The sequence below is a fragment of the Gigantopelta aegis genome, chromosome 12, assembly GCF_016097555.1.
Source record: "Gigantopelta aegis isolate Gae_Host chromosome 12, Gae_host_genome, whole genome shotgun sequence".
Taxonomy (NCBI): domain Eukaryota; kingdom Metazoa; phylum Mollusca; class Gastropoda; order Neomphalida; family Peltospiridae; genus Gigantopelta; species Gigantopelta aegis.
In genome coordinates this window covers 7,022,987-7,038,510 of record NC_054710.1, presented here as the reverse complement: position 1 = coordinate 7,038,510, position 15,524 = coordinate 7,022,987, and the positions used below count along the sequence as shown (strand labels likewise).

Sequence of the window (15,524 nt, the reverse complement as noted above, 5' to 3'; positions counted from 1 at the left end):
TGTCGCCCAAAGATTGCTGCCACTCCCAGACTAGGTTACAGAGGACTGTATTGGACAATATATCATTCCTATGTCACCCAAAGATTGCTGCCACTCCCAGACTAGGTTACAGAGGACTGTATCGGACAATATATCATTCCTATGTCACCCAAAGATTGCTGCCACTCCCAGACTAGGTTACAGAGGACTGTATCGGACAATATATCATTCCTATGTCACCCAAAGATTGCTGCCACTCCCAGACTAGGTTACAGAGGACTGTATCGGACAATATATCATTCCTATGTCACCCAAAGATTGCTGCTACTCCCAGACTAGATTACAGATGACTGTATTGGACAATATATCATTCCTATGTCGCCCAAAGATTGCTGCCACTCCCAGACTAGGTTACAGATGACTGTATTGCTGCCACTCACAGACTAGGTTACAGATGACTGTATCGGACAATATATCATTCCTATATCGCCCAAAGATTGCTGCCACTCCCAGACTAGATTACAGATGACTGTATCGGATAATATATCATTCCTATGTCACCCAAAGATTGCTGCCACTCCCAGACTAGATTACAGATGACTGTATCGGACAATATATCATTCCTATGTCACCTAAAGATTGCTGCCACTCCCAGACTAGGTTACAGATGACTGTATTGGACAATATATCATTCCTATGTCACCCAAAGATTGCTGCCACTCCCAGACTAGGTTACAGATGACTGTATTGGACAATATATCATTCCTATGTCGCCCAAAGATTGCTGCCACTCCCAGACTAGGTTACAGATGACTGTATTGGACAATATATCATTCCTATGTCGCCCAAAGATTGCTGCCACTCCCAGACTAGATTACAGAGGACTGTATCGGACAATATATCATTCCTATATCGCCCAAAGATTGCTGCCACTCCCAGACTAGATTACAGATGACTGTATCGGACAATATATCATTCCTATGTCGCCCAAAGATTGCTGCCACTCCCAGACTAGATTACAGATGACTGTATTGGACAATATATCATTCCTATGTCACCCAAAGATTGCTGCCACTCCCAGACTAGATTACAGAGGACTGTATCGGACAATATATCATTCCTATGTCGCCCAAAGATTGCTGCCACTCCCAGACTAGATTACAGAGGACTGTATCGGACAATATATCATTCCTATATCACCCAGAGATTGATGCTCATTGCTTCGTTTTGAGAAATCAAAAATATGGTCCTTGTACTTGAATAAAACAAAACATTTATTTGGACAAGTGAAAATATACTGGCTAAGTAGATTTGTTGATGTACTTGTCCCGGGGACTAATGAACACTTCTGCCTATTTCTATCGCTGAATAAATATGCAAGAGTTTCACCAAGTTCAAAATATGGAATAGCATCGGCCATCATTTTGGTCATTGAGGCATCGTATTTAACAGATGTAGTCTCTAAATATCAAAATTAAAACATGTTAAATGCCCTCAGGAGTTCCTGGACACAACCCTGCTGGAACGACTTCTGTGTCAGAATTTACCGGCCTCAGTGGCGTCATGGTTATTCCATCGGTCTATAGGCTGGTAGGTACTGGGTTCAGATCCCAGTCGAGGCATGGGATTTTTAATCCAGATATAGACTGCAAACCTTGAGTGAGTGCTCCGCAAGGCTCAATGGGTAGGTGTAAACCATTTGCACCGACCAGTGATCCATAACTGGTTCCTATAACTGGTTGTGCTATCCAGCCTGTGGGAAGTGCAAATAAAAGATCCCTTGCTGCCTGTCGTAAAAGAGTAGCCTATATGGCAAGAGCGGGTTTCCTCTAAAACAACAGTGTCAGAATGACCATATGTTTGACGTCCAATAGCCGATGATAAGATAAAAAATCAATGTGCTCTAGTGGCATCGTTAAATAAAACAAACTTTACTTTGTGTCAGAATTATATGGCGTTGTTTGAAATCTTCACACAGTTAGCATGCCCTATGGTGTCTTAGAACTGTCAGTCTCTGTGTAAGATTTTGGCTTGTCAGACATTCTTTTGGCACACGTCGGGCGACTGAGCAACTGTAAAGTGCACACCCTGCAAAGGTGGCATGCAAAACAACAACAACAACAATAACTGACATTAAACAATAATATGTTCTCACATGGAAACGATCCAGGAAATAACCATAGAAGTTGATGCTACATGGACACAGGCACCTACAACAAAAGCATATGCATGTACATGTATCTGCACTATATATCATATCATATCATATCATATCATATATCATATAACAGGTAGCGTATACAATGTAGTTAAAGTATGTGATATCTTTTTGATGACATACATTCACAATTTTATAACTTTGCAAATTAAATGTAAACTATAACCAGTTCACTGCACTCCGTAATTGACGTATACATTAATTGTACATGGGCGTACATAGGATTTTAAAAAGGGGGGTTCCAAAATAGATTGCAGAGATATTGGGCATATATTTCTATGTTGAGTTTTGAAAAGGGGGGTTCCAAAATAGATTGCAGAGATATTGGGCATATATTTCTATGCTGAGTAAATATAATAACGTCAGATATCAATGTCAAATATATTAAATTATAAAAAAAGCGATTTCAGAGGGGGGGGGGGGGGTCGGTCGAACCCATCAAACCCCCCCCCCCCCTATGTACGCCCATGTTGTATTAATATGTCTAAAGGCACTTTACATTGAAAGCTGCACAGCATCCAGAAAACAAATACCATGCACTATAGAGTTATGTTTTATGTAAGGATATCAAACATGGCGTCAATTATATTTAACGTCAGTTCCATTGTTAAAACAATCACCACGTCACACATCCATACGTGATTTGAATATTGTGTTATAAATATTGTATTATGACCGACTGAAATTATACTTAAGTATAACTTATACCAAAAATACATTATATTAAGCTTAACATTATGAGATGTAGTTTGAAGCATTAAACCTTATCTAAATTGCAAGGTATATTCTGTGCTGGTTAAGCCCTGGGAACATATGTTTCGAGTTACTTGAATGGATAAGACAAACATCGAAATGAGTAGGTTTAGTTGGTGTGGAAATCTATACACAGTTATTTAGTTTACAGTTCCTATTATCATCCCTTCGTAAATGCACTGATACTTTGTTTTAGATTGATATAACTGATTTTGTTTTATTTGTAATTGTTTTTGAAATTTTACATTTAAACTGTACACAATCAATCACAATTTAGGTGGTGGTGGTTCAAAACATTTTGTGGAGAACGCGTTCTTGAAATGTCTCCTTATAAAACACCGTTTTCGACTTGAGATAGATGCGTGGATGGTTCTTGAAATGTGGTATCCTTATAAAACACCGTTTTCGACTTGAGATAGATGCGTGGATGTTCTTTAATATGAAGAAAAGAAAACAAGAACCGGTACTTACCACCCTTTGCTGCAGCAGGAGGTAAATAGGAATCTAAAGAAAAATTAACATGAAACATTTTGTATACCTTACTATTGGATAATCTGTATGCATAAATTCTCACTAAAATACATCAGTATACAATCTGACATTTGTATACTAGCTCATCTTCACAGCAGTCTTACTATGCGAGAGAGATTGAGAGAGAGAGAGAGAGAGAGAGAGAGAGAGAGAGAGAGAGAGAGAGAGAGAGGAGGGAGGGGGAGAGAGAGGGGGAGAGAGAGAGAGAGAGAGAGAGAGAGAGAGAGAGAGAGAGAGAGAGAGAGAGAGAGAGAGAGAGACCCACTGTACACCAACTGTGCTGCATTACTCGCTGATTTGTTTCTTTGTGCATAGGAAGGCTAATCCATCAGATAATTGTGAAAGGAAAATGCCTGCGGATGTGTGTTGTGTTACAGATATGGGTGAATATATTAACCAAATTAGATATTTATTGATCAAACATAGCCCTTTGGTATTTTTATGATGTGGAAAGACATATTTTTCCGTAACAAGTTTAAGTGTCACCCATAATAATAATGATAATGAAAAATGAAAAATCTCCAGGACAATTAGTTCTGTTTTTAATAATATATCATCAAATCAAAGTTTAATTATCATGTTCAGACCATCAGAAGACATGAGTGAGACAAGAAAGTCCCATATATTTTGTTATTAAAAAATAATAAGTGTTAATCGCAAAAATATTATTTTGGCGATCTTATTTCAACAGCATAACATTCACTATTACAAATTGTATGGCATATATATTTGTTCCACATTAAAATATTGCTTGTGGTTTTGCTAACCACGGTGTCTCAGTATGACAGTCCGGAGCTTTACCAAGTGAGACAACAGGGGAATCCCCACTGGCTACTGCCTGTAGGATCACTTTATACCAACACTACTACAACAACACCATAGTTGACTAACATTTTCATGAAACTATGAAAATCCTTGTTCCACATTTCATTGAGATTTAGTGCTATTAGACAACCCCTGCAATTGCCTGCAACAATCGGCAATGTCGTGGAGATTGCCATGGACTTTTTCATTCTCTGCGGCATTTCTTTTGCCGTGTACTATATTGAATTCTGTTGTTTTTTTCCAAGATGTATTTTGTCCTTATATTGTTACAAATAAAATATACTTTGTGAACTGAAAACAGATTAAAAGTAAATATTAAAACATTAATTGCACCGCTATTACCAAGTATCTGAATATCAGCGTCATCGGACATGATCTTAAATACATGTAAATTATCCAATTATCAACATTACGCGAGTGTCAACTAGGTCATTGAAGTCTGTTGACTGTTCAAACTACATGCATTGTAGAGACCGCTGGAATGCACGGGTGTGTGCGTGTGCGTGTGTGTGTGTGTGTGACAGCTTATACATCATTGAACCGTGGCTATTGTGCATTACGGGTGCTTTATTTTCAGTAAAATGTTTAACATAAACTCCTACAAGTCATCTGAAGTGTTAAATTATCGTCAGCTTGTCAGAATTATCGTGTTTGCAGAAATACACATATAGAGAGAGATGTTTCTGATAGTTTAATTAAAATAGTCCTCAGTCATTTATATTGGCAAAATATGCTACCCTTGCTACCTGATGTTTAAATATTTTATAATCTAAAAAACAACCATATAAACATATATATTAATTCCTTTCAACTAAAGATTAACATAATTTGTTCTGACAATAAAACTAATATTTCATTGCCATCTTTTGATGAATTCATGTATACACAAACAACCATTCAGGTAAATATATGTATAAACCCACTACCTACCATCGTTATGTCTCATAGATTAATGATTACACTACCACTGATGCCTTATTAAACTAGAATGTAAAACCACTACCTACTATCTTTCAGTCTCAGAGATTAACGATTACACTACGACTGAGGCCTTATTAAACTAGAATGTAAACCCACTACCTACTATCCTTAAATCTCATAGATTAACGATTACACTACCACTGAGGCCTTATTAAAGTAGAGTGTAAACCCACTACCTACTATCCTTCAGTCTCACAGATTAACGATTACACTACCACTGAGGCCGTATTAAACTAGAATGTAAACCCACTACCTACTATCCATCAGTCTCACAGATTAACGATTACACTACCACTGAGGCCTTATTAAACTAGAATGTAAACCCACTACCTACTATCCTTCAGTCTCACAGATTAACGATTACACTACCACTGAGGCCTTATTAAACTAGAATGTAAACCCACTACCTACTATCCTTCAGTCTCACAGATTAACGATTACACTACCACTGAGGCCTTATTAAACTAGAATGTAAACCCACTACCTACTATCCATCAGTCTCACAGATTAACGATTACACTACCACTGAGGCCTTATTAAACTAGAATGTAAACCCACTACCTACTATCCTTCAGTCTCATTAACGATTACACTACCACTGAGGCCTTATTAAACTAGAATGTAAACCCACTACCTACTATCCTTCAGTCTCACAGATTAACGATTACACTACCACTGAGGCCTTATTAAACTAGAATGTAAACCCACTACCTACTATCCTTCAGTCTCATAGATTAACGATTACACTACCACTGAGGCCTTATTAAACTAGAATAGACTACCTACTATCCTTCATGTAAACCCACTACCTACTATCCTTCAGTCTCAGAGATTAACGATTACACTACCACTGAGGCCTTATTAAACTAGAATGTAAACCCACTAGATTAACTACACTATGAGGCCTTATTAAACTAGAATCCCACTCCTACTATCCTTCAGATTAACGATTACACTACCACTGAGGCCTTATTAAACTAGAATGTAAACCCACTACCTACTATCCTTCAGTCTCACAGATTAACGATTACACTACCACTGAGGCCTTATTAAACTAGAATGTAAACCCACTACCTACTATCCTTCAGTCTCAGTCTCACTAGATTAACGATTACACTACCACTGAGGCCTTATTAAACTAGAATGTAAACCCACTACCTACTATCCTAGTCTATTAACGATTACACTACCACTGAGGCCTTATTAAACTAGAATGTAAACCCACTAGATTAACGATTACACTACCACTGAGGCCTTATTAAACTAGAATGTAAACCCACTACCTACTATCCTTCAATCTCGTAGATTAACGATTACACTACCACTGAGGCCTTATTAAACTAGAATGTAAACCCACTACCTACTATCCTTCAGTCTCACAGATTAACGATTACACCACCACTGAGGCCTTATTAAACTAGAATGTAAACCCACTACCTACTATCCTTCAGTCTCACAGATTAACGATTACACTACCACTGAGGCCGTATTAAACTAGAATTTAAACCCACTACCTACTATCCTTCAGTCTCAGAGATTAACCACTTCACCACCACTGAGGCCTTATTAAACTAGAATGTAAAACCACTACCTACTATCCTTCAGTCTCATAGATTAACGATTACACTACCACTGAGGCCTTATTAAACTAGAATGTAAACCCACTACCTACTATTCTTCAGTCTCATAGATTAACCACTTCACCACCACTGAGGCCTTATTAAACTAGAATGTAAACCCACTACCTACTATCCTTCAGTCTCACAGATTAACGATTACACTACCACTGAGGCCTTATTAAACTAGAATGTAAACCCACTACCTACTATCCTTCAGTCTCACAGATTAACGATTACACCACCACTGAGGCCTTATTAAACTAGAATGTAAACCCACTACCTACTATCCTTCAGTCTCACAGATTAACGATTACACTACCACTGAGGCCTTATTAAACTAGAATGTAAACCCACTACCTACTATCCTTCAGTCTCAGAGATTAACGATTACACCACCACTGAGGCCTTATTAAACTAGAATGTAAACCCACTACCTACTATCCTTCAGTCTCATAGATTAACGATTACACTACCACTGAGGCCTTATTAAACTAGAATGTAAACCCACTACCTACTATCCTTCAGTCTCACAGATTAACGATTACACTACCACTGAGGCCTTATTAAACTAGAATGTAAACCCACTACCTACTATCCTTCAGTCTCACAGATTAACGATTACACTACCACTGAGGCCTTATTAAACTAGAATGTAAACCCACTACCTACTATCCTTCAGTCTCACAGATTAACGATTACACTACCACTGAGGCCTTATTAAACTAGAATGTAAACCCACTACCTACTATCCTTCAGTCTCACAGATTAACGATTACACTACCACTGAGGCCTTATTAAACTAGAATGTAAACCCACTACCTACTATCCTTCAATCTCGTAGATTAACGATTACACTACCACTGAGGCCTTATTAAACTAGAATGTAAACCCACTACCTACTATCCTTCAGTCTCGTAGATTAACGATTACACTACCACTGAGGCCTTATTAAACTAGAATGTAAACCCACTACCTACTATCCTTCAATCTCGTAGATTAACGATTACACTACCACTGAGGCCTTATTAAACTAGAATGTAAACCCACTACCTACTATCCTTCAGTCTCACAGATTAACGATTACACCACCACTGAGGCCTTATTAAACTAGAATGTAAACCCACTACCTACTATCCTTCAGTCTCACAGATTAACGATTACACCACCACTGAGGCCGTATTAAACTAGAATTTAAACCCACTACCTACTATCCTTCAGTCTCAGAGATTAACCACTTCACCACCACTGAGGCCTTATTAAACTAGAATGTAAACCCACTACCTACTATCCTTCAGTCTCATAGATTAACGATTACACTACCACTGAGGCCTTATTAAACTAGAATGTAAACCCACTACCTACTATCCTTCAGTCTCATAGATTAACCACTTCACCACCACTGAGGCCTTATTAAACTAGAATGTAAACCCACTACCTACTATCCTTCAGTCTCACAGATTAACGATTACACCACCACTGAGGCCTTATTAAACTAGAATTTAAACCCACTACCTACTATCCTTCAGTCTCAGAGATTAACGATTACACCACCACTGAGGCCTTATTAAACTAGAATGTAAACCCACTACCTACTATCCTTCAGTCTCATAGATTAACGATTACACTACCACTGAGGCCTTATTAAACTAGAATGTAAACCCACTACCTACTATTCTTCAGTCTCATAGATTAACCACTTCACCACCACTGAGGCCTTATTAAACTAGAATGTAAACCCACTACCTACTATCCTTCAGTCTCACAGATTAACGATTACACCACCACTGAGGCCTTATTAAACTAGAATTTAAACCCACTACCTACTATCCTTCAGTCTCACAGATTAACGATTACACCACCACTGAGGCCTTATTAAACTAGAATGTAAACCCACTACCTACTATCCTTCAGTCTCACAGATTAACGATTACACTACCACTGAGGCCTTATTAAACTAGAATGTAAACCCACTACCTACTATCCTTCAGTCTCACAGATTAACGATTACACTACCACTGAGGCCTTATTAAACTAGAATGTAAACCCACTACCTACTATCCTTCAGTCTCATAGATTAACGATTACACTACCACTGAGGCCTTATTAAACTAGAATGTAAACCCACTACCTACTATCCTTCAGTCTCAGAATGTAAACCCACTACCTACTATCCTTCAGTCTCACAGATTAACGATTACACCACCACTGAGGCCTTATTAAACTAGAATGTAAACCCACTACCTACTATCCTTCAGTCTCACAGATTAACGATTACACTACCACTGAGGCCGTATTAAACTAGAATGTAAACCCACTACCTACTATCCTTCAGTCTCAGAGATTAACCACTTCACCACCACTGAGGCCTTATTAAACTAGAATGTAAAACCACTACCTACTATCCTTCAGTCTCATAGATTAACGATTACACTACCACTGAGGCCTTATTAAACTAGAATGTAAACCCACTACCTACTATCCTTCAGTCTCACAGATTAACCACTTCACCACCACTGAGGCCTTATTAAACTAGAATGTAAATCCAGTACCTACTATCCTTCAGTCTTATAGATTAACGATTACACTAGGCCTTATTAAACTAAAATGTAAACCCACTACCTACTATCCTTCAGTCTCACAGATTAACCTTCATTGAATTAAACTAGAATGTAAACCCACTACCTACTATCCTTCAGTCTCACAGATTAACCACTTCACCACCACTGAGGCCTTATTAAACTAGAATGTAAACCCACTACCTACTATCCTTCAGTCTCACAGATTAACCACTTCACCACCACTGAGGCCTTATTAAACTAGAATGTAAACCCACTACCTACTATCCTTCAGTCTGACAGATTAACCACTTCACCACCACTGAGGCCTTATTAAACTAGAATGTAAACCCACTACCTACTATCCTTCAGTCTGACAGATTAACGATTACACTACCACTGAGGCCTTATTAAACTAGAATGTAAACCCACTACCTACTATCCTTCAGTCTCATAGATTAACCACTTCACCACCACTGAGGCCGATGCCTCTGACAACCTTTGAGGTAAGTACTTAAATCCAATAGTACTTCTGAACTAATCAGTGACTTAGAGCAGAGAAACATGACAAAATGCAATACTGGAAATGACATTTTTTCATGGCAGCCACATGGGTCCACTGTCATATTTAACAGGAGTATTAAAGATATGGACCTACCCCGATATTTAATGAAAGAATAGTCAACCGATCCTGAAAGAGAGAAAAAAACAACAACCTCACAACCATTACAATTACTTTAATGTTACATGTAGGTGTTAAAATGTGAAATGAAACAGGAATTCTGTGGAATTAAATAAAAATAGAATGTTAATGTCTCAAATAAGCATGATCGAAAGACGTCTTCAACTGAAACCGTTTAGGTAATATAATTCATGTTTTCATTTTCAATAAAGCCTAGTAAGTGTTAATTAAAACTCCATCATTAAAATTGCTTTTTGGCTAAAATGTATGAAAGAAAAACAACACTACAATACTGACGTACTTTGTGAACATTATCTACAACCACAGCTGTAAAAATCGATAACGAATGACGTCACCTAATCTATAACGATGTCAATCTTCCTTTTGAATATTGTTTAAAAGGTTTAGTATAGGCATTTTGTAAGATAATTCGAGATACTTTAGGGTAAGCAAAGGCAGCAAAAATATTTTTTACTTGCAATTGGAAATACATAGAAATAGATTTAAACTGAATAGCTCATATCTAATATGTTTAGTATAAAGTTAACCAGGCTAAAACTGAACAATAATTTCCTGACATCCAAGTATCAGGGGTTCAAAATTAAAACCAAAAATGCCAATCAGATTTTCACTTACCCCATATATTTTCCCACTTGCCCATACTACTTAGGGGAACGAATTATGTTACTGTACGTACTGGATTTAATACATTACTCAATAATGTAATAATCTTGAAAGTAATTGGCTTAATTGTACAAATAAAGCATTTCGGCAACAGGTTACACCACCTACCCAGGAAGTACCGGTACTAAATTAATATGTCTTCAATAGTATATCCACTGTTTATTGTACTTTTGTCCATCTTCCTCTACTTGTTGCTTTAAACAGTTGAATACAGTTCATAATATGTATTATATGCTGTGTTCAAATGAACTCGTTAGTAGCACTTGCTTTATGTCTCCGTTCATTTGCAAAGAGCAGATTGCGGACATTAATTTTAATACGACAATTGTAAACTGTATCCCACCTCATATACCATGTTTGCAACGATTAAACATTTTGATTGCGTACACAATATGTGTTCTTTATTTTAATATAAGGTGTAAAGTCATGGTTTCTGCCAGAGGGTAAAACGGGTATGGTGCCATAGCCCAATTGTTTTTTTTTTTTAAGTTATAACATTTTGACAAAATTAATGATTCTTATCATTATTGTATGATTTTCTTAACCCTAACCCTAAATGTAACCCATTTTGTTTGTTGGGGAGGCCCCCCATTCAATTTCATAGCGCCATACCCAAATATTTCTTTCTGGCAGAAACACTAAAAGCATATTGTACGCTATTTCCAAGTTTGAAGATCTTAAGAGCAATTACTTGCATGAATTCAATCAAACGTTCAGTGGCGGAAATTACTGATCTCAGTCGATAGTAAAATGGGAATATCAAATATTTTAAGACAGTTTCTGTTTCCTTGTGTTAACACATTAGTGAGTTCCGACTGTTCCAGCACTTAGGGTCACGATTAGTTTTCCTTAGAGCTATGCAAAAGCTCGAACGATCAGAACTCATGTCAGAGGATTTACAGAGACTTGTAACAAAATGAAATTATCTTTTAGGCGTTACATTACTCACTTGTCATCGGGCATATGCAGTTAACCTAATTAATTTCCCAACATGAAAATTTCACTTGGCACGGGCGTCGGGTGATGGGATTGTTGTTGTTTGTTGTTGGGGGGGGGGGGGTTGGGTTTTTGTTTTAACAAATTATTTATTTATTGTCCCCAGAAACAAGAGCAATGTCAAGGTTGGGGGCCTCGAATCATTACTGTACAATTGTATGCTGTATACAATTTTTTACAAAAATTATTATTTATAATTATTATTTACATTACAATTTACTATATACATTTATCAGTATATAAGCAAATTGTGTATATACAACCTAAAACAAGAACCCAAGCTTCCACTTTTATAGACACTGAATTGTACAGAGATACGGCCCTGATCACTTATTACGGTCTGCATTGTACAGAGATACGGCCCTGATCACTTATTACGGTCTGCATTGTACAGAGATACGGCCCTGATCACTTATTACGGTCTGCATTGTACAGAGATACGGCCCTGATCACTTATTAGGGTCTGCATTGTACAGAGATACGGCCCTGATCACTTATTAGGGTCTGCATTCTACAGAGATACGGCCCTGATCACTTATTAGGGTCTGCATTGTACAGAGATACGGCCCTGATCACTTATTACGGTCTGCATTGTACAGAGATACGGCCCTGATCACTTATTAGGGTCTGCATTGTACAGAGATACGGCCCTGATCACTTATTACGGTCTGCATTGTACAGAGATACGGCCCTGATCACTTATTACGGTCTGCATTGTACAGAGATACGGCCCTGATCACTTATTACAGTCTGCATTGTACAGAGATACAGCCCTGATCACTTATTACGTACAGAGATACGGCCCTGATCACTTATTACGGACTGCATTGTACAGAGATACGGCACTGATCACTTATTACGGACTGCATTGTACAGAGATACGGCCCTGATCACTTATTACAGTCTGCATTGTACAGAGATACAGCCCTCATCATTTATTATGGTCTGCATTGTACAGAGATACGGCACTGATCAATTATTAAGGTCTGCATTGTACAGAGATACGGCCCTGATCACTTATTACGGTCTGCATTGTACAGAGGTATGGCCCTGATCACTTACTACAGTCTGCATTGTACAGACATACGACCCTGATCAATTATTAAGGTCTGCATTGTACAGACATACGGCCCTGATAACTTATTACGGTCTGCATTGTAGAGATACGGCCCTGATAACTTAGTACGGTCTGCATTGTACAGAGATACGGCCCTGATCACTTATTACGGTCTGCATTGTACAGAGATACGGCCCTGATCACTTATTAGGGTCTGCATTCTACAGAGATACGGCCCTGATCACTTATTAGGGTCTGCATTGTACAGAGATACGGCCCTGATCACTTATTACGGTCTGCATTGTACAGAGATACGGCCCTGATCACTTATTACGGTCTGCATTGTACAGAGATACGGCCCTGATCACTTATTACGGTCTGCATTGTACAGAGATACGGCCCTGATCACTTATTAGGGTCTGCATTGTACAGAGATACGGCCCTGATCACTTATTACGGTCTGCATTGTACAGAGATACGGCCCTGATCACTTATTACGGTCTGCATTGTACAGAGATACGGCCCTGATCACTTATTACAGTCTGCATTGTACAGAGATACAGCCCTGATCACTTATTACGGACTGCATTGTACAGAGATACGGCACTGATCACTTATTACGGACTGCATTGTACAGAGATACGGCACTGATCACTTATTACGGACTGCATTGTACAGAGATACGGCCCTGATCACTTATTACAGTCTGCATTGTACAGAGATACAGCCCTCATCATTTATTATGGTCTGCATTGTACAGAGATACGGCACTGATCAATTATTAAGGTCTGCATTGTACAGAGATACGGCCCTGATCACTTATTACGGTCTGCATTGTACAGAGGTATGGCCCTGATCACTTACTACAGTCTGCATTGTACAGACATACGACCCTGATCAATTATTAAGGTCTGCATTGTACAGACATACGGCCCTGATAACTTATTACGGTCTGCATTGTAGAGATACGGCCCTGATAACTTAGTACGGTCTGCATTGTACAGAGATACGGCCCTGATCACTTATTACGGTCTGCATTGTACAGAGATACGGCCCTGATCACTTATTACGGTCTGCATTGTACAGAGATACAGCCCTGATCACTTATTACGGTCTGCATTGTACAGAGATACAGCTCTCATAATTTATTATGGTCTGCATTGTACAGAGATACGGCCCTGATCACTTATTACGGTCTGCATTGTACAGAGATACGGCCCTGATCACTTATTACGGTCTGCATTGTACAGAGATACAGCCCTGATCACTTATTACGGTCTGCATTGTACAGAGATACAGCCCTGATCACTTATTACGGTCTGCATTGTACAGAGATACAGCTCTCATAATTTATTATGGTCTGCATTGTACAGAGATACGGCCCTGATCACTTATTACGGTCTGCATTGTACAGAGATACGGCCCTGATCACTTATTACGGTCTGCATTGTACAGAGATACAGCCCTGATCACTTATTACAGTCTGTATTGTACAGAGATACAGCCCTGATCATTTATTACAGTCTGTATTGTACAGATATATGGTCCTGATCACTTATTACGGTCTGCAATGTACAGAGATATGGTCCTGATCACTTATTACGGTCTGCACTGTACAGGGATATGGTCCTGAGCCCCGTTCCACGAAAGAATTGTAGCCAAGATCAATTGTAGTGACATAAGGTGAATTTTACAACTGGCACTGTGAATTTTACAACTGTTACAACTGGCACTGTAAACTTTACAACTGGCACTGTGAATTTTACAACTGGCACAAAGGAACCTTACGGTAGTCGTAAGTGCCCCCTTTAATGATTAAAATATTCTTTACGAAGAAGTACAAATTAGTAAAATAATGAATTGGTTACCGACTTTTCGGAACATCTTAGATGTATTCATTGGTATCGGACATCCATGAAGTATCCATGAGTTATCTCCCGTATTTTCGTGTGAAAGTCTATGGCCTAGAATGGGTTTTTTAATCAAACGCAGAGTTTTATAAAAGTTATTTGCTATATAATAGATCCATTTTTATACAAAAAGTTAGTATCCTTCTTAGAAAATGACAAAATCATCATTTAACTGCCATTTGACAGCTACGTTAGTGGCTTACAACTGCCTCGTACCTACTGTAAATTTACGACGATTATAGTAAACTTCGCAGCGTCGTGGAAGGGGCTGGCGATCGTAGACAAAAATTAATGTCGCGATGGTAGGTATTTATGGCGATAGTAGTGTTATGATCGCTTCGTGGAACGGTCCTGATCAATTATTACGGTCTGCATTGTACAGAGATACAGCATTGGTCTCTTACAGTCTGCACTGTACACAGATACGTCCCTGATCAATTATTACGGTCTGCACTGTACAGAGATACAGCCCTGATGACATATTACGGACTGCATTGTACAGAGATACGGCCCTCATCACTTATTACGGTCTGCACTGTACAGAGATACGGCCGTAATGACCTATTATGGTCTGCATTGTACAGAGATGCTGCCCTGATAACTAAGGCCTGCATTGTACAGAGATACAGCCCTCGTCACTTATTACGGTCTGCTTAGTACAGAGATACGGCCGTGATCACTTATTACGGTCTGCATTGTACAGAGATGCGGCCCTTTTCACTTATTACGGTCTG

The 15,524-nt window shown here is 38.6% G+C and overlaps 1 protein-coding gene across 3 annotated transcripts in view; it reads right to left on the bottom strand.

The window, feature by feature from the left end:
- LOC121386317 overlaps nt 1-15,524 on the bottom strand; it is a 60,896-nt gene that overhangs the window by 2,417 nt on the left and 42,955 nt on the right. For 2 of the 3 annotated variants that reach the window (XM_041517181.1, XM_041517183.1), the window contains 3 exons: nt 10,120-10,152; nt 3,422-3,454; nt 2,135-2,189 (listed from right to left, as the gene is read on the bottom strand). In XM_041517181.1, the coding sequence (XP_041373115.1) occupies nt 2,135-2,189; nt 3,422-3,454; nt 10,120-10,152 (121 nt within the window). The remainder of the gene's footprint in view (nt 1-2,134; nt 2,190-3,421; nt 3,455-10,119; nt 10,153-15,524) is intronic. The other variant, XM_041517182.1, reaches the window with a different exon arrangement.